At 38.0% G+C, this 27,478-nt stretch overlaps 1 protein-coding gene across 1 annotated transcript in view; it reads right to left on the bottom strand.

The window, feature by feature from the left end:
• The window catches only part of LOC122808901 (blue-sensitive opsin-like), a 297,628-nt gene extending 271,203 nt beyond the window's left edge, over positions 1-26,425 (bottom strand). The window contains exon 1 of the mRNA XM_044080018.1: positions 26,038-26,425. Within this exon, the coding sequence (XP_043935953.1) occupies positions 26,038-26,425 (388 nt within the window). The remainder of the gene's footprint in view (positions 1-26,037) is intronic.
• Positions 26,426-27,478: the final 1,053 nt, after the last annotated feature.

Genomic DNA, 27,478 nt, shown 5'->3' with positions numbered 1-27,478 from the left:
AAAGCTGTTAAACCATGAAGTAGCATGGGAATGGAGTTCTTCTCAAATTCTCTACAAACCAGTTAGAAATACAATGGCATTAAAATACTATAATGTGAATAAACTGGCATTCTTTCAAGAAAATATTAGTCAGAATGGCATAAAAGAGCTGTAGTCTTGCAGAAGACCCGATCAGCTGCTGACAGGTCAAACTCATTCACAGACACCCAAAAATATCATCAGATAGAAAAGAAACAATTAACATTAGTGTATGTATGTTAGAAATTCCACTTGTACATTTATGGTAAAAAATGTTAAAGTAGAAACAAACCACAAACCTCTGCAAAATACATTAAGAACGTTTTCACAAGGCACCTCAAGGATTGTAACTCATGTTACTTACTGTAGAAAACTATGATCTGAAAGTGAAATATAGACTAGGAAAAGAAGTACGCATAACACACAGACTCTAGAACAAGTAATTGAAAGACATGTAGCTGTAAGCCAATAATATGCAACTGAAAGACCACATGCATCAAAAACCCTTTGATCTAATCACCAGAAGAGATCACACATACAGACTGGAAACTTGATCAGACATTGACCATGCTGGTCTAACACAAAAACAAGTATAACACAAAGAATGTTTTTTTAAAGGAACAAGCCTCTCTCCACCCTAATGTAGAGGGCTATGCCCCCATGCACTGTGTTATTATGCATACTAACTCAAAGAAAACACAAATGTGTTTGCATGATCTCCAGATCAGCAAGCAAATGGTGTCATGGTTTTGTTTGCTGATCACTTTTTGTGATCACCAATACTGTGTAGCATGAGGAGCACTTGATAAGATTGACCGGATAAGCTGTCATTCAATCATACAATCTGTGATCAAGAATCCTGCTTCTAGTTTATTGTGTAGAACATATTTACCAGAGGTTCACAAGATGTCACCAGAAGAAGAAGAATAGATCTGATGAGTAATATTGCAGTTATCAATGAAAGAAAAAATATAACATAATTACATAATAATACTGACATGTAAATGCAGTTACTGAAAGACATAATAATATAAAATTGCCAGAGCAAACCACCACTGAGGAAAGAAATAAAAATCTAGAAATAAAAGCTGTGGTATTCCAGTGACTAAGTCTGCTTCAGTTTAATTCTTCAGTTATTTTGAGGAAGAAGAATTAACATCTGATGATTTGGATTGTTTGTTACTGGTGCTTATTATTCTACGTTTAAGAGCTTTGATTTTTCTCGAATAACAAGGAAGTGAAAGCAGTTGGCTATTTTCATGCTGGGGACAGCTTTCTCCTCATATCTCTGCTGTGGTTTATTTATTTATTTTTATTTATTTTATTTTATATTTGTTGACTGGGCTAGTCTAGCTGGATATATGTCCATTTTCAGTAGAGGCCCGGGGAGAAAAGCTCCACAAAGATCAGACAACATTAAAAATACAATAACAGTTACAAAACATTAAAGTTCATTTACAGATACATCAAAGTTCGGTTAAGATAAAATATAGATAAAATAACCTTCCCTATATTTTCACAATTAAGATTTTTTTTTTTTTACACTGTGGGAAAGTATAAGAAGGAAGAGGGAAATTCCCAGAACAACAAAGTCATTAGTAAGGAATGGGAAAAGAGACTAGTTATAGAAGAGAAGGAAATCAGGAATGGGAGAGAGTAGTAAAGGGAAAGTTACCCCTCTAGCAGAAGCAGGTGGGATGTCTGTTATGTCTATCTTGGGTATGCTAAGTCCCACTTAGAGGTAGTAACCTTTGAAGTGACAATAATGTAAGGTGGAATAGCTTAGGAAAAATTACGTGATGATGAAAACAGGAGGAGAAAGTATTAGTCAGGGTTCGTACAGGAACAGAGCCAGTGGCTAGTAAGATAAAATTTAAGTTTCTTTTTGAAAAGTGAAGTAGAGGAGATACAAGTGAGGTCACCAGGAAGTAGGTTCCAGCTTTTTCCCACTGTATTAGAGAAAAGGGAAACTCCTGCTTTATTGCTGGGTTTATGTGTAGATACTAGTAGTTTATTAGCTGAGCGTAGATTAGAAAGATTTTTATATGGACTGATAAGATTTGTAAGAATTGGTGTTTTATCTGGATAAGAAAGGATTTTATGGGAAATAATTAGTTGCTGAAATAAGAACTGATTGTGTAGTTCCAGCCAACCGAGTTGGTTTAAATTTAGGCAGTGGTGGGTTCTAAATGGGGAGCCGGTAGCAAATCTGGCTATACTGTTGTAGGAGATTGACAGCTTGTTGAGGTTAGTTTTTGATAGATTTGTGTATATAGGTGAGGCATAGAAGAGAGTGGAGATGAGGTGGGTGTGGGCAATAGTAGTTCTGGCTGTGGGAGTGAGGAAGGGCTTAATTTTATAGAGGGATCCTAGCTTTCGGTTTATCGATTTTATTGTGGTATTGATATGAGTATCATAGTTAAGGCTGTGGTCAATAGTAACCCCTAAGAGTTTGGTTGCTGTGTCTGGAGATATGACTGTGCCGTTTTTGGATTTTATAGAGAAGTGAAATGGGGTAGACTTTTGTGAAGGAGTAAATAGCAGTAGTTTAGTCTTTTTAGGGTTGAGGGGGAGACAGCGCTGTAAAAACCAGTCTTCTACAAGCTCAAAGACACTTTGGGTGATGGCCTGCAGGTCAGATGGACTTGTAGCTGAGGAGATTAAAGTGGAATCATCAGTGTATTGTATGGTTACAGCTTCGGGAATACTAATAGCTAGATCATTGATAAAGATGGAGAATAGAAGAGGGCCTAAAACAGATGCTTGGGGTACACCAAGGGAGACAGGAAGAGGGGTGGATAGAGTGTTTTCCCAGAGCACTGCCTGTTGCCTATTATCTAAGTAGGACGTGAACCACTGTAGTGCTTGAGTGTCAAATGAGAGGGATTTCAGAAGATTAAAAAGTATTTGATGATTAACCATGTCAAATGCTTTTGAAAGATCAATGAAGATAGCAGAGGACAGGATGTTATTGTTACGGTTTTTGTTGATGTGGTCAGTAAATGAAAGAAGGGCAGTAGTAGTGCTATGGAAGGGTGTACTTGTTCATTCTGTGACTCACTCCTGATGTACACTTTATGTACTTGTTCATTCTGTGACTCACTCCTGATGTACACTGTATGTACTTGTTCATTCTGTGACTCACTCCTGATGTATACTTTATGTACTTGTTCATTCTGTAACTCACTCCTGATGTACACTTTATGTACTTGTTCATTCTGTGACTCACTCCTGATGTACACTTTATGTACTTGTTCATTCTGTGACTCACTCCTGATGTACACTTTATGTACTTGTTCATTCTGTGACTCACTCCTGATGTACACTTTATGTACTTGTTCATTCTGTGACTCACTCCTGATGTACACTTGGATGTGAGGTGGACTTACCAGATGCTTTGGTGATCTTTGTCATTTGTTTTCCTTTGAGGGAAGAAATAATTTCTCCAGGGTATAATGTTCAATATTGTCAAAATAATAGTTCCCATTGAATTTAGAAAGCATAAGTTTGAGGAAATACAAATCAAACTCAACGGTAAAGTTCTAATATAAAACTAACAATATAATGTATTAGTCTTGAATGCTGACTTGGACAGGACAAATTTCTGTTTCATTCAGAACATAACAGAACAACAAAGATAAAAGAAAAAAGGTAACCAAACTTGTCCCAGCCAGTCATGCTGCAAGAAAATAGAAACTCTGACAACTATAACAGGCATGACCTGTTGAGAGACTCCTCACATCATGTCTCCAAGCTGTTTTGCACCAGAAAAGGAAGATCAGATGTTCAGTGAAAGTATTCATTTTCAATATGATAAATATGTAAGACTATAAAAGAAACCAGACATTTTTTTTTGAGAATTAGACTTGTTTAAAAGAAGAAAACCTGTGTTTATATGAATATGTCAATAAAATATTTTAATATAAATAGTTTCTAACATGCTGTGAAAAATAGTTTATTTTAAATGATCAATGTAATGTATGCTGCTTCATAACTATCTGTGTATCTGTATATGTACATACATACATATTAGCGCACACATACATTAGTGCCTGCCAGTATATCATTCAAAATCTACAAACAGAATAGCAAGTGAACAATAGCAAACACAGGAAGTGCAAATTTGTAGGAGTGTCAAAACTTGAAGATATACCAAAAGGTTTATTATTTAGGATGTGTCTGTATGTATGTATGTATGTATGAGTGTCTGAGGGTTAAAGTAATGGTTAGAGTAGGGGACAGGTGTTCTCCTTTATATGTGTGTGTATAACCAAGGCTTATGGTAGGGAATACATGTTTTACTTTACAAGAGGATTGGTAGCTGTGGTGTGAGTGTGTGTGTGTGTGTGTGTGTGTGTGTGTGTGTGTGTGTGTGTGTGTGTGTGTGTGTGTGTGTGTGTGTGTGTGTGCGTGTGTGTGTGTGTGTGTGTGTGTGTGTGTGTGTGTGTGTGTGTGTGTGTGTGTGTGTGTGTGTGTGTGCGTGTGCGTGTGTATCTACCTGTATGTTGTGTTTAGTGTTAGTAACAGAGAAAGGATGATTTTGAAGGTAATGAGTGAGGGCCGGGTTAGGGTTAGCACACTTGAGTAAGGTGGTTCCCTTTTCCCTATACTCCCCACCCTTTCTCGTTTTGATGATAGTTTGAAAAAGAAACCTAAAGGTGTTACTACACCACACTCTGCAAGATCCCCTCTCTCAGGAGAGTATAGGTACCTGTGCAGTTATAAAGACATGGTTTAAATCTGTAGAAACTAATCTGGCAGTTCAAGGCCTCAGTGCCTTCCACACATTTATCAGCTAAGCAGACAGAGTCAAAAGGTGGAAGAGTCTCAATCTGCATTAGTCACAAGCATAACTCTATGTTGGTTAAACAGGACAATGCCCTGGAATTTATCCATGTGCAAATCACCATAGACAAAGTCCTGGACCATATCCTAGCAAGCTATACATTACCCTCTATGACCCTAGAATCCCTTAGTTCATACCTAGACCTACTAGAGACACTCACCAACCCTATTCGTGGGAGACTTTAACTACCCCTCTATTGACTGTGAATCATACACTGCCTCATACCCCCAGGCACAATGATTCCTGGACTTTATAAACAAAAATACTCCTGACCAAATAGTGCGCACACCCCCTAGCGATTCAAACATACTGGACCTGGTACTCATCAACATGAAGAGCATTGCACCCCTCCCCATTGCCCCAGTGTCATATCCTCACTGGTGACATCAGACCACAAAACTGTCTCCTTTGCTGTAACCCCAGCAAACCCTCTAACAGTTAGTAACTATTCAACAGCAAACTACACCCTATTAAGTGATACTTTGTCAAAATTCAGTGCTCCTTCCAACCTCGAGTTCACAGAACACTATGAGAAATTGTTCACAGAGACCCTGTACAACTATGTAAATGGCTTATAGAGGATTCGTACCTACTAGAAGTGACCCCAAAACAAACTCTAAAAACAAACCACACTGGTTAAATCCTAAACTTAACAGGATACAACAAAAGAAAAAAAAAATAATGGCTAAAATCAGGAAAAGCAACTCCCATAATGATAAGAGCTCCCTGGTAAAACTAAACAGAATACTAAGAGCTCTAATTAAGTCTAACAAGGCCAGTTATGAGGTCAGTATAGCTCCACAAGCTAAAAACAACCTTAAGTTTTCTACATCTATGTCCACAACCTCAAAAGCAGCACACAGTGTGCCAATCTGGTGGTCAGTATAATACCACCTTCACTGAGCAAAGCAACACAGGGACTTTGCTGGCTGACAAATTCAACTCAAACTTCTGTCCCACTCCCCCCTACCTCCCCCAAGAAATACCTACTAGCATAATCCCCCCAAACTATTAACAGGGAGCAGGTCATGGCAGTGATGGCTAGGGCCAAAACACAGCCTCAAAGGTCACTGACAATACCCCAGTATGCCTTCTAAATAGCTTAAACATGCTCTATCAAAACCACTTGAGTCACTTTTCAATTATACCCTCCAAACAGGCTTTGTACTATAAGAACAGAGGACTGCAATGGTTATACCACTTCACAACGGTGGACCATAAACTGACCCCAAAAACTACAGACCTATTAGTCTGACTAGTCTAATATGCAAAGTCATGTAACAAATTATCATAGAAATGATCGACAGAGACATACATAGGCAACCTTCAGACACTGGACCTAACCTAGTCTGGCTTTGTCAAAGGAAGTTCATGCCTACTAAACCTGGAGGACTTATTTGAGAAGGTCACCAAGGCAATGGATGAAAGGAAAATAGTGCATACTGGCCATCTGGACCAAGCTAAAGCACTTAATACAATACCCCACTGTGGTATAGTTGACAAACTCACCAAATTGGGCATAAACCCTTACATAACTCACTGGATTTCCAGCTGGCTCACCAACAGGACCCAGGAGGTCAGGATTGGTGATACCACCTCCACTATAAAAAGTTACCAATGAGGGACCTCAGGACACCATACTGAGAATGCTCTATTTGGAATCTACAGTACTTCTCAGAGGTAAAGACTAATGTCAAGAGCATTTGGCAGACCAAGTTCACAGATGACTGCAAATTGGAAGATGTCATAGATTCCCACCATGACAAACATCTTACAAGAGGATCTAACACAGACAAATGACCAGTGCCAAAGTCACAGACTAAAATTCTATGCAAAGAAATGCATTATCATGCCTTTTGGGAAAACTGCCACGCAGGCTAATTCCTCAGTCAACAAGACACCCTAAGATCTGAACCAGTAGTCAGGGATCTGGGGACTTACATAGATAGTAATCTGGCCTTTGACAAACATGTAGCCAAGGTAGTAAGAAAATCATTGTATATCTCCCGGTTACACTTCAGAATCTTGAATTACTGAAATCCCAAATTTCAGCAATTCGAGACCATGAAGCCGAAAACCAGAATACCCAAAAGTGCATAAGAGTGAATTTGAATATCTCAAATCCGTGCTTATGCATTTCCGGTGCATCGCATGTAGTGTTATGTTGCCTGAAATTGCAGGTGAGTGAGTGTTTGTGTGTGTTTTTGTACATTGTATGTGTGGTAAGGGTAGGGAGGTGTAAGTATGAGTGTGAGTGTTGGATTTGTTGGTGTTTGTGTATGTGTGATGTGTATTTGTTTGCGAGCGAGTGGAGGATGGTGTGAGTTTTTTTTTTTTTTTTTATGTTATGTACGACCTCGGAATTGGTATATATAAGTAGAGGGGTGCGGGGGGCTTGGTCCCCTGCTTATCTGTAGTGTAGGGTTGTGCGATTTTTGTGCTGTGGGTGGAATGGTGTGTGTGTTATGTGGTGTATGGTGTATGTATGTTTGTGATTGTGTGATTCGGGATTGTGGGTTTCGGTTTTGTGAATAGTTCGACTTTATAATATCGGGTTACTGAAATTTGGGCTTTTCAGTAATTCGAGATTATGAAGTGAAACCATGTCTCCTATATTATAAGTAAGGGCATGGCATCCAGGTCCAAAGAAGTAATAGTGCCACTTTATTCGGCCCTTATCAAACCATTCATTGAGTATAATGCCCCTTTTGGCATCTCCCTGAGCAAACACATGCAACAGCTGGAATACCCACAAAGATGCCTTAGCAGGAGAACCCAGGATATAAACACATTGTCCTCTGTGGATCACCCTAAAGCTCCATCTCTATGCTCTGTCTCCTACAGGCTAGTGATAGATAGTATATGCCTGATATACAAGGCATCATCAGATCTAGCTCTGATAGACCTTTTGCACATCCACAAAACAAACAGCTTCAGAACCTCTAGATCCAAGAATTTAAATTTTGCTTGTGACATAAATAAGTCCTGTGAGACTGATGTGTGTCTCATAGGATCCCCATGCTTTGGAACAGGCTCTCCATCCATGTGATGCAGAATGTATCCCTAACCCTATTTAAATGTAACCTTGCCCAATGGATAGAAATCAGAAATTCACCACAGGTCTGGCCCTTATGCCTCTGATAGAAGCAGAAAGTAATGCACAAGCTAACATAATTTCCATGTAACCTCTAGAAACTTTATGACAAACATATCCCGTCCTAATAAAGACCTATGACACACAGGTGCACAGCTTGGATTGTATGGCAAGGCTTATAAAGGTCTTGATGGCCATTAGCCTAGTATATACTAATGAACCTAAAAGGAAGAGAAAAGAAAGGAATGATAGAATCCACCAAAAAGCAATAAAAAGGAATTCTCTCCAAAGCACTAAACTGCAAGTGTAAACCGCCAGTGATGTGCTTTGATGGACACAGACTTGGGTCTTGGTAAATAAAACGATTACTATTTCCAAATTCCCCATACTTCAGGGAAATTCCTTTTATCTTTCTCTATATACCGACTCTGGAATTCCCTCCCTCCTCAAATTCATACCACCATCAACCACTCCACCTTCAAAACCTTGCTCTACTCTCACTTGTCATCCCTCTGGGAATGCTCCTGTTCCCATCCCACCTGACTCTCCTCTATTTCACCAGATCCTACTGACCTCTCTTTTCTAATTGTCATAACTTAGACCCCTCTCCGCTACGTCTCACATCCTACCTACCTCTTTCCTCTGATTTTCATAACTTGACTCCTCACTGTCGACTCCTGCCCTGCAGGTGCTGAAATCAAGCACAAGAAAAGGTGATTGGAAAGGACTGACTGAATATAAGGAAAGTAAATGGATTGCTGACCTAAGGGCGTACAAGGAACCAGGGCTTAATGAAGTGCTACCAATGAAACCTATCCTGAAGAGGCATCGGCATTGATTGGGCACACCCCCTCATTTTCATTTGAGTCATTGGCTAGTTGAACTTGTGAATGTGAGGAAAGACAACAGAGTTTTTTATACATTTCAACAGTGACACAAGGATTTTATTGGGTAGTTTTAGTATTTAAATGGGGTGTACTTTAAACGAAAGCAGAATCCATTGAATACGAATCCGTCGACAAACAGCGAAATGCAGAAATGCACTAAATAGCGAAATTGGAAATGTTGATTTGTCATAGTTGGCCCGTCTGCGGTACAGCTCCGTAAGGTAAGTGAGCGATAGTTACGGACCTTAGGGTTAGGGTGCGGGTTAAGGTAAGTGCATAGATAGGTAATGTATGTAAGGTTTAGTGTAGGGTTTTGTTAAGTGTATGTGTGTGGAATATTTACTTTGTGTGGGTATAGTTCTGTAGGGTAAGTGTGCGGTAGTTATGGACCTTAGGGTTAGGGAGGGGTTAAGGGTAGTGCATAGATAGTTGTGTATGTGGGGTTTAGTGTAGGGTTACAAGTGGGGTTTTGGTGCTTTAATTTAGGGTTAGTAGTAGGGTTTTGGTTAGTGTATGTATGTGTTTTTTGTTGTTGTGTTTGCGTAGGTAGTATGTTATGGGCGGTGGGGTTGGCCGACTATTGCGGTTTCGATGTTTAAATTCTGCAGTTTTGCATGTTTGATGTTATCACGTTTCACTGTTTATGTGTCGACGGATTCGTATTCAATGGATTCCACTTTAGTTTAAAACAGACCCTTTAAATGAGCACTTGACAAACAGCAAATCTGATCTGAAGAAGGCTAAAAGCGAAAAGCACTCATCTCTTTTACTTTATGGGTTTTTAAGAGTTTACGTATTTTAATAAATATATTCAGCCATGGCATCTCTTCTTGTTTATGCTTTTGTGGCTTCAACTTATTGAAGTGGTTCATTGGTTTACTTAGATTTAATGTATCAGTTCCGAGCTGATCTCCTCCTACACCCTTGCTCCTCACTACCTTCTAATATGCCAACACCCACACTCCTCCTATTAGCCCTGTATTACCCTCCTTCTTTTAGTTTTACTACTGTTGTGTATTATTTCAGAAATCACAGCTGTGGGGTAAATCTGTTGTTAGGATGGCTTTTTACTGCTTTGCATACAACAAATGTCTTTTGTTATATTTTTTAACATTTTGTTGGTTTTTGTATTGTTGCTTCATTCATTTGTTTAACCTTCTTGGAGCTTTTCTCCCCAGTACTTAATTGAAAACAGGTTCCTTCGGCCCAATGGACTATCCTGGAAAATAAACTGTAAATAAAATAAATAAATATAGATAGATATTGCTTTACAAAATGCCAGTTAGGCACTGTGAAAACACTTTTGTGGAGGCATTTCTGCAGAAAAAGAAGTATATTGAAAAGGAATGTCTCATTTGGCGCTGTCATTTTCTGACATTTCTGTTTATGCAGATGTTTGTTGAACACCAAGGCAAAAGCACACTGGCAGCCACTGGATGTTCCCATATTATAACTGCCATTGCATTTTGAGATCCAGGCCATTAGCCATGAAAACTGAGGGTAAAGATGGTTGACAACCTTTCCCATTGTAGCACACCAGGTTCAGTAGCAGTGTCCAGTGACTAAAACAATGCCAACTTTCATCCCAAGTAATAACTGGTAGGAGTGCTATACTGCTATATAATTCTGGCACTGCCAATGTTAAATGTTCCTTGAGGATGAAGTTATGAAAAGCTGCAGGTGAGCTATAACCAGAAGTTAATGTTCAGCTTGTTTAGATGGGAGCCATATATTTTCATGAAGCATACTATATTGCAAATCCTTTTATTTGGTTTGTCTCTGCTATGAACAACAAAACTGATGTAGTTTAATTTTCTGAGCACAGTCTCAAATTCTCAGTTACCTTTTTATTCTTTGACGTGTTTCCACGTAGTTTTACTATTTGCACTAAGCATAAGCTTAAGCATATTAAATAAATTAAGTTAAACTGAAAAGAAGTATCATCCTGTTCTCACATGTCTTCAGATCCTGTGGAACTTCCTGATCTAAAGGCAACCTCCAAAGATGCTAATAACAAGCTGTATAATACTGACCCTGTAAAAGTTATAAAACAACATGCCTAAAGCAGGCCAACAAAAGCTAACTGACTCATAATAATGGCCTAGAACGTCTCATCTTTATTACAGCCACTGTTGATTTAAGAAATATGTCATACCTAGATTTGTAATTATAGACACACTAGCCGTGACTATTACACACTCTCTGCTCAGCTCCATATCTCACTTTTGACTGTCTAGCTTATAGCTCATTTTTACAAAAGATTACCTGATGTTCTCTTATGAAGGATGAGAACAGTCTCTTTCCTCATGTTCCTTCCGAGTTCTTTGCACCTATCATTCATTTTACTCATTTTCCTACTGCACACCTACCGCATACAGCTCAAACCATTGTCTCATTCCCACTTTCTCTTTTATGCCTCTCAGTCTCTGATTTATACTGAAGAGTTTCCTGCTGTACCACTGGATGTCCTTAAACTGTCACTTTCTTTTTCCTCCTGTTGAAATTGTTAGCTTCAGCTGCTAGCTGCTTTGCAGATATCATTTTGCAGGCTTGTTTAACATGGGCTTTATGCAATGACAGTGCACTATCTTACTCATTTCACTGAGTTTGTGTATTAAAGTAATACTCTGATGAGCTATATTATCATGGAAAATAATACAGATGCCTTATGCAGCTTTATTTACGGTCTTTCTGTATTTTTACATTCATAACATACATGTACATTAATTAACCATTAATGCACACATTTAATTGTTACCTCAGTCTCTGCTGAAAAAAATCCCAACTTGGCCAAGCCAGTGAATATAAAGAAAATACATAAATACATATAAAATCATGTCTTCCTATCAATTTACTTTTTTGCTGAGAACCATGGATTCTGTAGAAGCAAATCCTGGTAATTTAGACAGCTTAAATGATTCTTGTGAATGTCCTGAAATTTCTTTTCCCATAGATTTGTTTGTTTTGTTATTCATTTCGATTGACGTGCCAGTCTAACACTTTCCAGACATACTATAAACACACAATATGCTTTCAAATTGCTCCTTCTGTAAAGCATATACTTTACATCACACTTAATGGCAAGAAGAAATACAGAAGTAATAATTCTGATGGCAGCTAGGGGCCTTTTGGTTTACCTAGCTTGCTGATTATATACTTTCTGGATTTACTTTAGATCCTATTTAATCAGGCAGTATGCCTTGTAATTCAATGGAGTATAAGGTTAGCCTTATGGGTGACCCTTCTGCTCCTCACTTATGTTGTTATTTTCAACATGCCATACCTTCTCGGAAATCTCTTCTAATTATGCACCACCATGTCCACAACAAAAATCCACCTATATCCATTACCACAAAAGTGTCATAATAAGTCATGAAGTAAATGAGCCTTCCATGTTTTCACTTCAGATTGTCTATTCTTCTTCTCATAAATCTATTTTTTGAAGGGATGTACCCACTTGGATTCCTTATATTGCCTTGAGGTGTTTCTAGCTTTTTCACCGTTCGACCATTTCCTTCTACATGGTACACTCCTGAAGAGCATGTACCATTTTCTTGCCATTCTCTGTATTGCTGCTAACTCGTCTATACCATGACAAATAAGAAGCTTCCAATACTGCAGGCAGGGCCTTATCAGTAGTGTCTACAAACAGAGATTGCAGCTTTGTGCTTTCTACTTTTGATGCCTTTTCTAATGCATACCAGTGTTCTGCCTACCTTCTTTGCCACTCTGCCTCATTGCTTGCATACATTTAGAGCCCGTAATTAGTACCCACAAGTCCCTTTCTATTTTTGCACTTACTATTCGTTCTCCTGTAACTTTGTATTACTTTCATTACCATAATTTCATTATAGTTTTCAATGTATCTATATGCATTGATATGTATATGCAAAATTAAACCAGATTTTAGTTACAAAACATCCACTAAAGCAAGATGACAGTATTAAAATAAATCACTATTAAAACAAATACATGATGTGGTCAGTGGATGTTCTAGCCTACAATGCCAAATTATTCCATGAAAATTCTATGTGTGTGTGTGTGTGTGTGTGTGTGTGTGTGTGTGTGTGTGTGTGTGTATATATATATATATATATATATATATTTATATATATATGAGGTTATGTGCAGTTAGTTGATTTAAACTGCAGTTGACATTTTAGTCAACAAGACAAATGGTCGTCACTTGTGAAAGATTGCACAATCTCTAGGGTCGGGGCAAATGCCCTTTTTCCAAGGATTGTGCAATCCTGGAGTTGGAATAAGTAATTAGCAGGTGGTGAGGGGATGGAGGGAGGCTTGCCCACTGTAAAAACACTGCTTTAAAACTTGAATGTTCTGAGGAATAATCTCAAATCTTGTGGAGAAGCGTGCTGGCATTTTTTGTTGATGTTAGTGAGTCAACATTAGTGACACTTCCACTATGAGTGGACAAAAGCAAATGCACTGAGAATCAGAATCCCCAAACTGTATTCACTGAAAACATCTTGCCAAAGCATTTTTGCAGGGGGGGGCAAGCCCCCCCTGCACCCCCTGATGTTGTGGGGGAATTCCCCCCAAACTTATATATTCTAACTCCACAGACAGACCAACTCACAGAATGGTGAAATCCACCCCAAAAGGGAATAATTTCTGGTACAACTCATTGACAGTGATTTCCTATGGAGGACCTCAGCTTGTTGGTGAGCTGAAGCTTGGGCAGTCCAAGCTTGAGAGTTTAGACTTCATGCACCATGTGATTACAGTTCCATTTCATTGAGTCAGTGATTACCACTATACTACTATGCTCATACACAAATATAAACACATACATGTGCCTCAGTGTGTGTGTGTGTGTGTGTGTGTGTGTGTGTGTGTGTGTGTGTGTGTGTGTGTGTGTGTGTGTGTGTGTGTGTGTGCAGATATATATATATATATATATATATATATATATATATATATATATATATATATATATATATATATATATATATATATATATATATATATATATATATATATATATATATGGGTCTACTACCGTAGATAGAAATTACACTATTTCGAAATGTGATAGTAGTGTCCCACTAACGTGAAAGTGCACTTCAATGAAAGTGCACTTTCACGAAAGTCACTAAATCAAACGGGACATTTCCTGCACTGTGGTCCAGTAGTCACGGACCTTAGGGTTAGGGCTTGGGTTAAGGATAGTGGATAGCTAGTAGGGCTATCCACTATCCTTAACCTAAGCCCTAACCCTAAGGTCCGTGACTATCGCACCACAGTACAGGAAATAGGTCCGTAACTACTGCTCAGTGGAGGAAATACAATTTCCTGCACTGTGGTGCGGTAGTCACGGACCTTAGGATAAGGGCTTGGGTTAAGGATTGTGGATAGCCCTATTATCTATCCACTATCCATAACCCAAGCCCTAACCCTTCATTCGTTTTACTGACTTTCATGAAAGTGCATTTTCGTTGAAGTGCACTTTTGCATTAGTGGGAAACTACTATCGTATTTTGAAATAGTGTAATTTCGAACTACGGTAGTAGACCCATATATATATATATATATATATACACACAGATGTGTGTGTGTGTGTGTGTGTGTGTGTGTGTGTGTGTGTGTGTGTGTGTGTGTGTGTGTGTGTGTGTGTGTGTGTGTGTGTGTGTGTGAGTATATATATATATATATATATATATATATATATATATATATTTATGTGTATATATATATATATATATATATATATATATATATATATATATATATATATATATATATATATATATATATATGGGTCCGTGTTGTAATTTCAAAATACTGAAATCCCGAATTTCAGTATTTCAAAATTACAAAGCAGAAAACCCAAGCACAATTCTGAAAACACACAACCGCGAAATTCAAAATGCTGAAACTATGCTACACATATAGTAGCACAAAACTCCCCCCACAATCAAATACATGCATCTACACTATAGATAAGCACCATCACACCCCCACACTTATATATTCTAACTGCGAGATCGCACAAACAGAAACACAAACGAAACTCACACACACCCATCTTACAGACCCTCACACACACACACACATCACAGTCACAACACACAATTACACACTAAAGCCCCTAACCAACACATTTACACACACAAACTTACCTAAATTCAACCCATACATCCACACACTGCACCAGCGGAAGCAGAAATTCAACATCTCCGTGCTTCGGGATTTTGAATTTCGCGCTTCTGCCAGTTTCGGAATTTTGAGTTTTCGGCTTTGTAATTTCGAAATACTGAAATTCGAGATTTCAGTATTTTGAAATTACGAAGTGGACCCATATATATATATATATATATATATATATATATGTGTGTGTATATAGATAGATAGATATATATATATATATATATATATATATATATATATATATATATATATATTTTTTTTTTTATGTGTAAGTGTATGTGTCTATATATATATATATATATATATATATATATATATGTGTGTGTCAGGGATAGCCACTCGGTGATGTAAACCTTGGCTCGAGATGAATGTCACTGCTGAAGTGACATCCTGACCCCATGTGCAAAACGGGAAAAGGGGTTGAGGATGGATGAATGGATAATATATATATATATATATATATATATATATATATATATATATATATATATATATATATAAACTGTAAGAAAAACTAGGCCAAACTAGAGTTTTCACTGTGTGATTGATACCTTAAATCTCATGCAATGGAGGCCCATGGGATATATGCAAATGACCCCTTAAGGACATTGAGTGTTTCAGTTACATGGCTTCTGAATGTCCACAATTACATACAGATTTAAAAAGTAAAAAAGTCATGGACATTCAGACGCCATGTAGCTGAAACACTTGATGCACTTAGGGGGCATCTGCATATATTCCATGGACCTCCATTACAGGAGGTTTAAGGTATCAAACTGTGAAAACTCTAGTTGCCTCTCTTTCCCTTTGATGATGAGTCATTGACCTCCTCTCTTATAATGCACTGAACTTATAGCTTCTGTTTCCGTTCTGCCTTCAACTGTTTAAACTCAAAGTCCTCTGAAACATTCTTTAAATTTTATGTGCTTCTTTTCATATATCTGTTTGGCACCCCTTAGTTGCAATAAAGAAATTGACAATAACTATTAATATCAGCCAAAAAATTACATGAGACCATCAGGTGGGTTCACCACCTGCAAAGAACAGATAACAGTTGGATACAGTGTTGCATGGCTGGCGAGTCAGGGCAAATTAAAACCGGCCAGTGACCAATGGTGAGAATCAGAACCTGTTAAGAGAAGCTGCTCTAGGACTGGTGTGCTCTCTCTGATCTCTGGAGTGAATCCACTAAAACCAGTCATCTTACATTAAGAGGGCCCCTTGCACCTTTGTGGTAGAGTGTAGCAAGGGACTCATCTGAGTTGGAAATTGTTGGACTAAGGCTCATTACTGAGCATTTCCATTGGCCAGCTTGTTTGAAAACTGCTTAAGTTAGCTTGTATTTAGGCAGCACATTTGCAAGGGCCTCTGCTCACGTTACAGGAGCTACTCTAGGATTGGTGTGCTCTCTCTGATCTCTGGAGTGAATCCAAACAAAAATCAAAGGCATAAAAACTTGTAACCCAAACGGGAAACACAACCACGCAAACACCAATGCGTCTAATCCAGCATCAATAAAGGCTCTCCTCCGTATATTCAGTCACCAATACTTCCTTGGTACAGGCAATAATCCCCAGGTCCAAATAAAACCAGAATTTATTTAAATAAATAAATGACCACATACACAAACAGATTAAGCGCTTTCATCTCCTGCATGGAGACTTCATCAGAATCTGTTCAGACAATGTAAACTCATCTTAAATACCTATGCAATTCATTGAATAATTGTTTAATTAATTAATTAACTAATTTCTTATTGGCTGGCCTTTAATTTCTGCAAATCTCAACCTTTGGTGATGCAGTATAAAAAATGTTTGTAATTCCAACCATTTAAAACATTCATAAGTACAGGGATAAGACTCTTATAATAGGTTAAACAAGGAAAGTAAATATATGTGGAATTGACAAACAGTTGTGTGAGAATATACATTATTGTAAATCCTCCATTAAATATATTATATCAGTACAACTTTAACAGTAATGTTAAAACAGCAAGTAGCACACAAAATAAATTGTTAAATATAATAAATACATGAATAAATCAATCCATATATTAAAACAACTATAAAATTGCATTGGAATAATGTATAAAATATTACATTACATATAAATATATATATATATATATATATATATATATATATATATATATATATATATATATAAAAGAACGTATAATGTAGAAAAGCCAGTATATGTTGTCCAGTCATAAAAAACTATAATCAGTGATGTATAACCACAAGAAATATTATAATATAAAAATTATATGTAAAATTTATGAAATGTATAGACTGTATAAAAAATGTGTATATATATATATATATATATATATATATATATATTTATACTCAAGGTGGTAATAAAATAGAATCCCTATTGGTGCCGTTTAGGATCTTCTGCAAGAATCTTGAGGGCTGGGCTAATGGAAATGTGGTCATTTAAACCATATATCCCACATGCATCTAACCTTAGCTGCCAAATCATCTCTCTAAACTCCAATTTGGTTTCCCAGTCCCCACCTCTCTCGTGCAACCCTACCTCTTCCAATATCCAAAACTTGAAATCAGCCTCATTACACATCCTAGTATGTCTAAACAATGCATTGTTATCATTCTTTTTAGTAATGTCTCGTATATGCTCATATATACGTGTTCTCAGGTTTCGTTCAGTTTTGCCAATATAATATTTCCAACATTTCTTGAAGTAGCATAAATAAACAACCCCTTTTGTATAGCAACTATAATACTTGTTTCCTATTAGGGTCACATTTATACTGGGAATCTCTAAATTCTTCGTTCCTCCTATGAAAGGGCATTGTGCACATCTGCCACATTTAAATGTGCCGAACTTGGCACTAGCTCCTCCTATCAACTTAGTTGTATTTTTCTTTTTCTCAAAGATATTTTTCAAATTCTTGTTTCTTCTAAAACTATACCTAAGTGGTTGTTGGAACACATCTACTCTAGTGGGCATTCTATTAAACAACTCCCAGGTGTCATTTATACATTTCCTTATCCAACTACCACCTTGATAATGTGTTAAAATCAAATAGGGTAGCTGGTTGTCCTTACCATTGTTACGGCTTGTCTCTTTGTCACCACTAATAATTCCACTATTGGTAAGTAGGGGTTTGTAATATGTACCCCATTTGTCATATACAAGTTTTTTAATAGGTTGAATCACATTATCCGGGTACCCCCTTTCTCTAAACATTTTTTGGAGTATCTCCATTTCATTGATCAAGTCGCCTCTGTCAGAGGTCATTCTCGCTGCCCTAATCATCTGTCCTTTTACTATGTTCTTTTTGAAATGGTAGGGATGGTCACTCTGAAAGTGTAGGTAGGAGTTTGAATAAAAGTCCTTTCTATAAATTCTGGATTTGTATTTATTATTAATATGGTCTTTTGTAAGTTTCAAATCAAGATAATGTGTTTCCTCTAAACCAATATCAGATGTAAATTTTAAAATATCTGTACTGTTATTGATGTAGTCCATAAAATTAATAATCTCCTCTTCTGGCCCATCCCATAGAATAAAAATGTCGTCCAAAATCTGTAATAACCTGTAATATGTTGGCTAAATATAGAGCTAAAAATATATTGTTTTTCCCAGTACAACATAATGATATTTGCATAAGTGGGTGCACAGGCTGAACCCATAGCGACACCATCTAATTGATGGTATAAATCCCCTTGGAAGAAAATATAGTTATATTTCAGTACCAATTCCATGTTTTCTATAACTAGTTTAAATTCATCCGGTTTTAAAATTTGCATGTCTGCAACCATTCTTTCAAACTACTCTAACCCTACATTGTGTGGAATTACTGAAAATAAATCTTTAACATCCACAGTAATGAAAATTGTGTTGTCCCTGTAAATATTAGAACCTATTTTACTAAGAAAGTCCCAAGAATCTATTAGGATGTGGGGATACTTTTTATAAAATTCTTTCAGTTTTAGATCAACATAAATTGCCAAGGGTTGTGTTTTTGAACCCTGTGAGGACACAATGGGTCTTAGGGGAGGATTCTCAATATCTTTGTGTATCTTGGGTATACCAAAGATAACGGGTATGATTGGTTTCAAAACTCTTAAAAAGTTGTATAGCTCTGTGTCATTGAGTCCTTGTAATAAATTATCCTCGAGGATCATATCTATTTTCCTATAGGAAATGTTCACCTCATTTCTGGACACTAGAACATATCTATTATCTTTGTCCAGTATATCACACATTCTCTTGATATAGTCCCATGTATTCATCAAAACAACCCTCCCCCCCACCCTTATCTGGTTTCATGATACGTAAATACGTAAAAATCAAAGGCATCCTTTAAAATCTACAGAAAAATAAGTATTTCATTCACTCTACTGCACTTTTAAACTGTGTATTACTGAATTGCCACCTACCTTTAACTGTTTTTAGCCATTGTAACTGTTTTGCTGTTTCTCTGTTTCAACTGTTTGCTGTTTGGACTGTTTTTCCTGCACTTTGTATTTCCGGGTACTTGTGTATTTTATAGCATAGGCTACATTCAGATTTGCTGTTTGGCATTATCTGAGCAGTAAATCCAGCCGTCTTACATTAAGACAGCACCCTGCACCCTTGTGTCAGAAGAGTGTAGCAAAGGACCCATCTGAGTTGGAGACTGTTGGAAAAACGCACAGTATTGAGCATTTCCATTGGCCAGCTTGTTTGAAAATTGCTTAACTAATTTTAAAAAAGGACTCTCACAACTGAGAAATATGCCCTGCATTTGCACAGATGTGAGCCAGGTTTAACACAGCTCCAGAGAGTTTGGTGACCAGCCACTGCTCTGCTATCTTCATCTGAGCAATGCTAGGCACATGTTTGCACATAGCACACCTTCGTACAGCATTGTGTAGTGGAGGTAACCATTGGCAGTTATAGACACAAAAGCTAAAGTAGATTTATTTTCCCTTAGAAGCCGTCCATGCTCCAACTCAAGAGTCCCTTAAATTGCACTTAGCTTCTCGGAGAGCACATCAGCTAGGCTTTCAACAGCATTTGCACTTTAACTGAAATGTCCTAATCTCTAATAGTCTTGTACCCCTTGACAGGCCAAACAGTATAGATCCAGCATTAAGTCCCCAATTAAACCACATCCTTCCTCATTAAAGTAAGCACATTTACACCTAGTATTAATGATGGTTAGTTCTCCTCCATTTCTCCTGCCACTCTGATTGACTTGGGTATCCTGAGGCAGTGTAACAATTGCCTCATGTACACTGACAACCCACTTCTCCTAAACCACTCAAGCTCAATTTGTGAGAGATGCATATACACTAAGACTTTGCAATCTTTGCTGGCTCTTTCACAGAACAGTGACACTGAAGAGGTTGTCAGCCCACATACTACACTTCCTGCACAAACCACACTCTCAACACATAAGCCATCATACAGGGAGGTACTCACCAGAAATTTACCTAAACACCAGAGACCTCTGAAACACAAACATGCTACACCTAATACAGTACCTACAGCACTCAATACACATAAAACCACAAGCACAAGTGTCTCACCAAACAAGCCCCTAAGGCAAAGCACATTTAAACCAAATTCTTTTGATCATAGGCAACTCTATAGTGAGACACACAGATGTCACACTCACCAGACTAGACAAGGAGAAGGTTGCAGTCAGCTGACTGTCAGGTACCAGGATCCGCCAGATCAGACACGTACTAAAGTCTCTCCACAACAAGTATCGTTATGACTCCATCATAGTTCATGTTGGTGTGAATGACTTGAGATGTACTTCATCGGACTATATGAAGAGAGACATGACTGACCTCTCTGAATATGTGTCTCAAGCAGGTATGTCCCTAGCCTTGAACAGCATACCACCTTCACCTAAGATGATACCACAATATAAACAAAACATGATTGACTTCAACAAGTGGAACAATTGGCTTAGTTTCTGGTATTATTCTAAGGGGATCCAGTACCTGCCAACCTGAGATGACATGATAGATAGACCACAGTGCTTTGCCAGAGATGGTCTTCATCTGTCATATCTGGGATTTTAGATACTGGCTAAGATTCCTGCCTACCCCCACACTGCCTTTTTTAGGCCATGTCACAACAACAAAATTTCTGACATAAAAATATCTTCAAAAAGAAATCTCAAGGTTATGCTGTTAAACACTAGGAGTCTAAACCTAAAACTTCCCTCAGTGGAAGAAGCCCTCATCATAGAAGATGTTGGCATCTGTGCAGTCACATAGACTTGGTTTAAGGTCGTGGAAAGCACCCTGGCCTTAATGGGTTATAATGCGTTCCACACATTCAGACCACAAACTGAAAGTGTGAAAACTAAACGAGGTGGAGTATCAATATTCATCAAAGGTAAATACACCTCTAGATTGGTTAAACAAAATGATTCCCTCGAACTAATCCAGGTCAAATTGACTGTAGGTAAGACCCTCTCCAAGTTATTGCCATTTACAGGACCCTCTCCCTGAAACAGGATACCCACACCGCATACTTGGATCTACTTGAATCGCTCAAGATACAACCAAACACTTTAGTTTTTGGTGACTTTAACTACCCATCCATAGACTGGGCAAATTATACGTGTACTAACACACTTGCTGAAAGATTCTTGGACTTCATCAACTATAATGCCCTGGACCAGTTGGTTGACATCCCCACAAGGGGCCCAAACATTCTGGATCTGGTGCTCACTAACATGGGTGATCGCTGCACCACACCATGTGTGCAGCCCTCCCTAGTGAGGTCTGATCATAAATCAGTTTCATTAGAAATAACAATAACATCTGCCCCCCCCCCCCCCCATTAGCAGCAACTAGACTGAAAAACTTCTCCAAAGCCAATTACAACCAAATATGTGACAGCATTAATAGGTTCATAGCCCCTGCCCTCACTGATGGCATGGACACCTATAGTAGGATTTACAACAATGCCTTGTATAAGCATCTATACAAATGTATTGACTCAGCCATACTTGATAGGATCTAAACAAGATCCTCAAGAAATAACAATTCTGGATGGTCGATATCCGCAATTAACAGGTTATACAATCAGAGAAAGACATTGCTGATTGCTGTCCAAGAAAAGGAAGGTACAGTCTCTTAAATAGTAGCATTCCCTCCTCAGCTTAAACAAGCAAATAAGACACCTTGTAAGGCATTCTAAAGCTAACTATGAATCCAAATTAGCCTCTATTGCTAAGGATAGCCATAAGGCCTTCTTTAGCTATGTCAGAAACCTTAAAGGAAGAACCCAGATCTACTGGTTGTTAATCGCACCACATATACTGAACCCACAGAAGTAGCCAACCTGCTAGCAGACAGGTTCAGTGAAAACTTCTCCCCCTGTCCCCGCCACATATCCCCCTGAGCATCCCTACCACCTTCCCTCCACCTAGTATCTCCAAGGAGCAGGTTGTAAATGATCTCTCCAAAGCCAAAAGCACAGCCTCTGTGGGACCTAATAATATCGCAGGCTGCATTCTAAATGGAATAAAACAGGAACTAGCTGCACTGCTGGGTACTCTTTTTAACCACAGTCTAAGCACTGGTTGTATAATGCTGAATGGAAAACAGCAACCATCATCCTGTTACCTAAAAGAAGGCACCTCCACAGACCCTGGGAACTATAGACCCATAAGCCTGACCAGCCTAATCTGCAAGGCTATGGAAAGAATAATCATGGACCTTATAAAACAAAGATATAGGAAACCTACAAATGCTTGACCTGGCCCAGTTTGTCTTTGTTAAAGGGAGATCCTGCCTCTTGAACTTGGTGGACTTCTTTGAAGCCCTGAATGAAGGCAAATCCATGCATATGGCCTGCCTGAATCTGGCCAAGGCCTTTGACACTATTCACCATTCAGGCATCATTGATAAACTCACCCAGCTGGAGATCAACCCATATATTGTCAGGTGGGTTGCAAAATGGCTCACGGATATTACGCAAACAGTCAAAACAAGTGACTCTACCTCCACCAGCAGGCCTGTAACCAGTGGTGTTCCACAGGGATCTATGCTGGGGCCCCTATTGTTTGGAATCTACTTCTTGGATAGACAGGCTAAAACAAAAGACCTATGGCTGACAAAGTTTGCTGATGATTGCAAGCTGGGTGCAGTCATCAAAGCCCCAAATGATGTCAACATCCTATAAAAGGGACTTACACAAACAACTGGTACTAAAGTCATGGGCTAAATCTCAATGCAAAAAATGTATTATCATCCTCTTTGGAAAAGGTGATGTCCCTGCAGATTATCATATTAATAACGACACCCTAAAAATGCAATCAGTGGTGAGAGATTTGGGCACATAGGTTGACAGCAGCATTTCCTTTGTCCACCATGTCTCCACAGTGGTAAGAAAGGCTTTCTATGTCACCCACCTCATAAGTAAGGGCATTGCATCCAGAACAAAAGAGGTAATAACATCCCTGGACTCTTCACTCATCAGGCCAGTAATAGAGTACAAAGCTACCTTTGGTAAGTACCCTACCAGGCACCTGTAGCAACTGGAAAGACCTCAAAGGTTGCTTAGAGAGAAAAATCAGGGCATTCAGCATATATCATACATTGACAGAGTGAAATCAATATCACTATATTCTGTGACTTACAGACTACTCAGAGGTGACCTCTCCCATGCATGTAAAGCAATCTCAGATCCTGCTCTAATGGAAATGCTGCACATTCATAAATCAAATAGCATAACATGCACTCACTCAAGGGAACTCAGCCTAGTATGTGACATCAACTAGACTTGCTGGAGAGACAGATATGTCTCACAGAGGTCACCTCTGGAACAAACTTCCATTTCAGGTGAATTTGTTGCCCCTTGATGTTGAATGGTGCTATGGTGCAGCGGTAGTGTTGTTGCTTCACAGCAAGAGGTTCTCTGGTTCAACTCTTGGCTGGAGTGCCTTCTGTGCAGACTCTGCATGTCCTCCCTGCATTTGTGTGGGTTTCCTCCCATGTTTCAAAAACATGCATCTGGAACATTTCTCCCTGGGCCTCCACTAGAAATTGGCATTGTTCCAAGTCAGACTTTCCTGGTAAACAAATGTTAAATAAAATAAATGTTATTTAAGCTTAATTTGGATGATTGGATGGGAAACCACAAATTCACCCTGGGAGTTTTACCTGTCTCCCTCTTGGGGCAGTAGTTGTTGACTTAGTTCCACTTAATACCTTGATATTCTTGGGAACAGGGGTTGTACTTGGCTAGGCTTATAAGGGCCCTAGGGCCATTAGCGTAGTAACCTCCTATGATCCTATGTACTTTGTGTTTGTGAAGCAAGCACCTTAACCGTTATGCCAACTCCCAATCCCTTTGGGCAATTCACTTTAGATAAACATGTGACACTAGGAAAAACTGGTGGCACAAATTCAAAGTGATGCCTGTTTGATCTATTTACTTATTTTGGTCTTTGATAATAAGCTATAGTCAAGCAAGCAAACTCGAATCACCAGTATTTTTTAAATGAAATTGTCAGGAACTACACTGCCCAGAGTAGTGTAATGTCTTTAATTCAACAACCTAGCATTGGTACGATGTAACTTTTAGCTGTCTACAACATAAGATTAGATGCATAGAAATACAGAAATTGGGAAGGCATCACAACAATACCGCACATCTGTGAAGATCATCAACCTCTTGAGGGAAAACAAACATTGCTGCTCCTGCCTACATATTGTCACATGTTGATCATTATTTCTACACCATTTTCTAGGCTTCACCTTCTTTTAGTCAAAAAATCAAAATGTTCACAATAAAAATATGAAGCAGCTCTTTTGGACTGTATTAGATAAGTTAACAGAATGAACAAGTAAAAGATCTCACTGAAAATTAGATGCTGAATTTCACCTGAACAGACCAAAGTGAAGAGTAGTATCCTATGAGACTCCATGAAAAAGTAAAATAGTCTGCATTAGTTTAGCTACCTTGGTAAAAGTGAAACTTAAAATAGATGTATGGAGACACTTTGTAACAATAAAAACATGCTTAAGTAAATAAATATGCAGCTGAGGAATCCTGCGAAAAGCATATTACAGTATGTACCATTAAATAAAACAGGATGTGCTTCTTGAGGGTCTATATCACATAGTTAAACATACTATTTATCGAACACCTCTTCCTCAAACTCACTTTGTCGAAAACCTTTTTGTCGAATGATCATTTTAGTGAATATTTTCCTAGGAAAAATGCAGTGGGTCTTGATTAGAAATTTGCCCTTTTCCCTACTGTAATGCAATCTCTGAGTTGATATATTTATTTATGGGGGTGTGGGGACTTGGAGGGCAAAACCTCACACCTGAGTGGGTTTTAAATTTTGTGTTTTTTGTGATGATCGGTAGTTGGACTACTGGTTCTTTTTCCTGGGAAAATATTCACAACAATTATTGTTCGACAAAGTAATTTCAACAGAGATGTTTGATAAATAGTATGTACAACAATGTGGTATAGACCCCTTCTTGAGTATCATGTAAGCATCCATCTATCGCCTGTGTGTACTTCTATGCTGTTTGTTAACTCTGGGATTTTTACAGATGAAAGAATTAAATTCATCTCCCATTCATATGGTTCCTTTCTCCTCAATTTTACTTTGTATGCAGTGCTACTTTGAGAAAGTTTCTTAGCCTTCATTTATTTCTCTGTAATTAAGTACCAAATGTGACAAAAGGGAGTGCCATTGTTATTATACATAAGATATCAGACCTCAGCTTTTATATTCTGAGCAGGTAGCTGCAAGTATACAAAGGAAAAAACATTGATTTCATGAAAATAGTGAGAGAAATAATATCAGACAGACTATTACTAATAAATGCATACAGCTATTCAAACAGATAAAAGCAAGACCTCACTAAAATAAGTTACTGCATTGTTTTCTAAGATAACCCGATTAGTTATACATAACATAAATTGTCTTTAGCCTATTTATCTGTACTAAAATATTTAATATACTGTTTCTAAATTTGCAATCCTTGTAATTTTTTGTTTGGATGAGTGGGAGTTATACTTACCTCCCAAAGTGGCTGCAAAGCCCTCAATTTTGCATGCCATGGCTCCCAGTTTAAAATACCTCTGTGAAAAGCTGTAAAAGGCAGTGGTGGACCCAATACCTACAACAATCAGGTTGGACACAGCCAGGTTCACCAGAATGTAGTTGAGATGGGAGCGAAGCTTCTTGTACTTGAAAGTACAGATGATTGTCAGCATGTTGATGGGAAGTCCAGTGACAATAAGGAAGAACATAAATACTGCAAGCACCATGAAGAGTGATGGGCTTCCCAGGTGGGTCTGAGGCACCAGAAATGGGCTGAGTGCTGTAATGTTGGTGGTGCTCAGGGATACAGGGATGTAAAAGTCTTCAGGTAGAACCTCATGGGAAATTTGCTGCATTTGCTGCATGATGAAAACACAAGATACCACTGTTCTTTGAACGTTCAGACAAATAGCAATGGATGAACTATTCTTGTTTAAGCATGTAGCTGAAGTGAAAGTAACCCTGCTTAAAGAACCCTGTTTAAAGAAAACTGAAATGTGTTTTTGAATATGTAAAAGTATTTTTCATGCAGTTATAGGCAAGCATAAAAAATAAATTTCCATTTTACTACTGGGCAGAAGCTGAAGGTTGTGTGCTTTTATACCCCAGAAGACCATAAGCTTGATGTTGTTTTTGATTGTTGCTCTAATCATATTTGAATGTGCAAAGCCAATGCTAAGAGGGGCTAATCCTGACACAAAATCAGGACTCCCACCATCCTAGCCTATGAGAGTAATCCACAATCCAATCACCTTTGCATCAATCTGATCACAGCTGGAGACTTAATCCTGAGGGAATTATGCCTCAGCACTGATTAAACATAGATAAACATAAGTGTTCCCAATGCAAATTTTCAGACAGCAAGCAGATCAGCTAATTGCAGACCATTTCCAGTATAATACCACAGATCCTAACCACAGTGAATTTAAACTATTGATTTCAAATATAGTTCTCCTTAGAAGAACTTATAAAGTTAAGATACAGAAATTAATTATAATTGGACAATATTGCTTAAATGAGGTGGAAGGATTATCTTACAAGGTAACAGGTTGTCCATTTTATTCGCTAGGCCATTAAATATACACAGTAATACAAATTGCCTCAGGGACATATGACATTGTAGACAGAGCTTGTTTTAAATCACTTTATTTTTGAATACTGTTTATTTTTTTTAATTATATGAAGATGTTAAACCCATATAACACTAGGTAAAAATAAAGTAGCTCAAAGGGCTTTATGGATTAGTTAAGTAACACTGATGCAGTGTTGCTAATATTTAGACAGTGGGGCTACAATGGAATTGTAACAGTTCACATACAATGCTAACAATGAAAGCAACTTAACATTTTAGTATTTGCATTGATTGTGACAGTGGGTAACTGACTTTTTTCTCACACAACTGGCTAGCAAAAATCATT

The sequence above is a fragment of the Protopterus annectens genome, chromosome 8.part0 (assembly GCF_019279795.1).
Source record: "Protopterus annectens isolate FY-2018-M chromosome 8.part0, PAN1.0, whole genome shotgun sequence".
Taxonomy (NCBI): domain Eukaryota; kingdom Metazoa; phylum Chordata; order Ceratodontiformes; family Protopteridae; genus Protopterus; species Protopterus annectens.
This window is presented reverse-complemented; position numbering and strand designations above follow the sequence as displayed.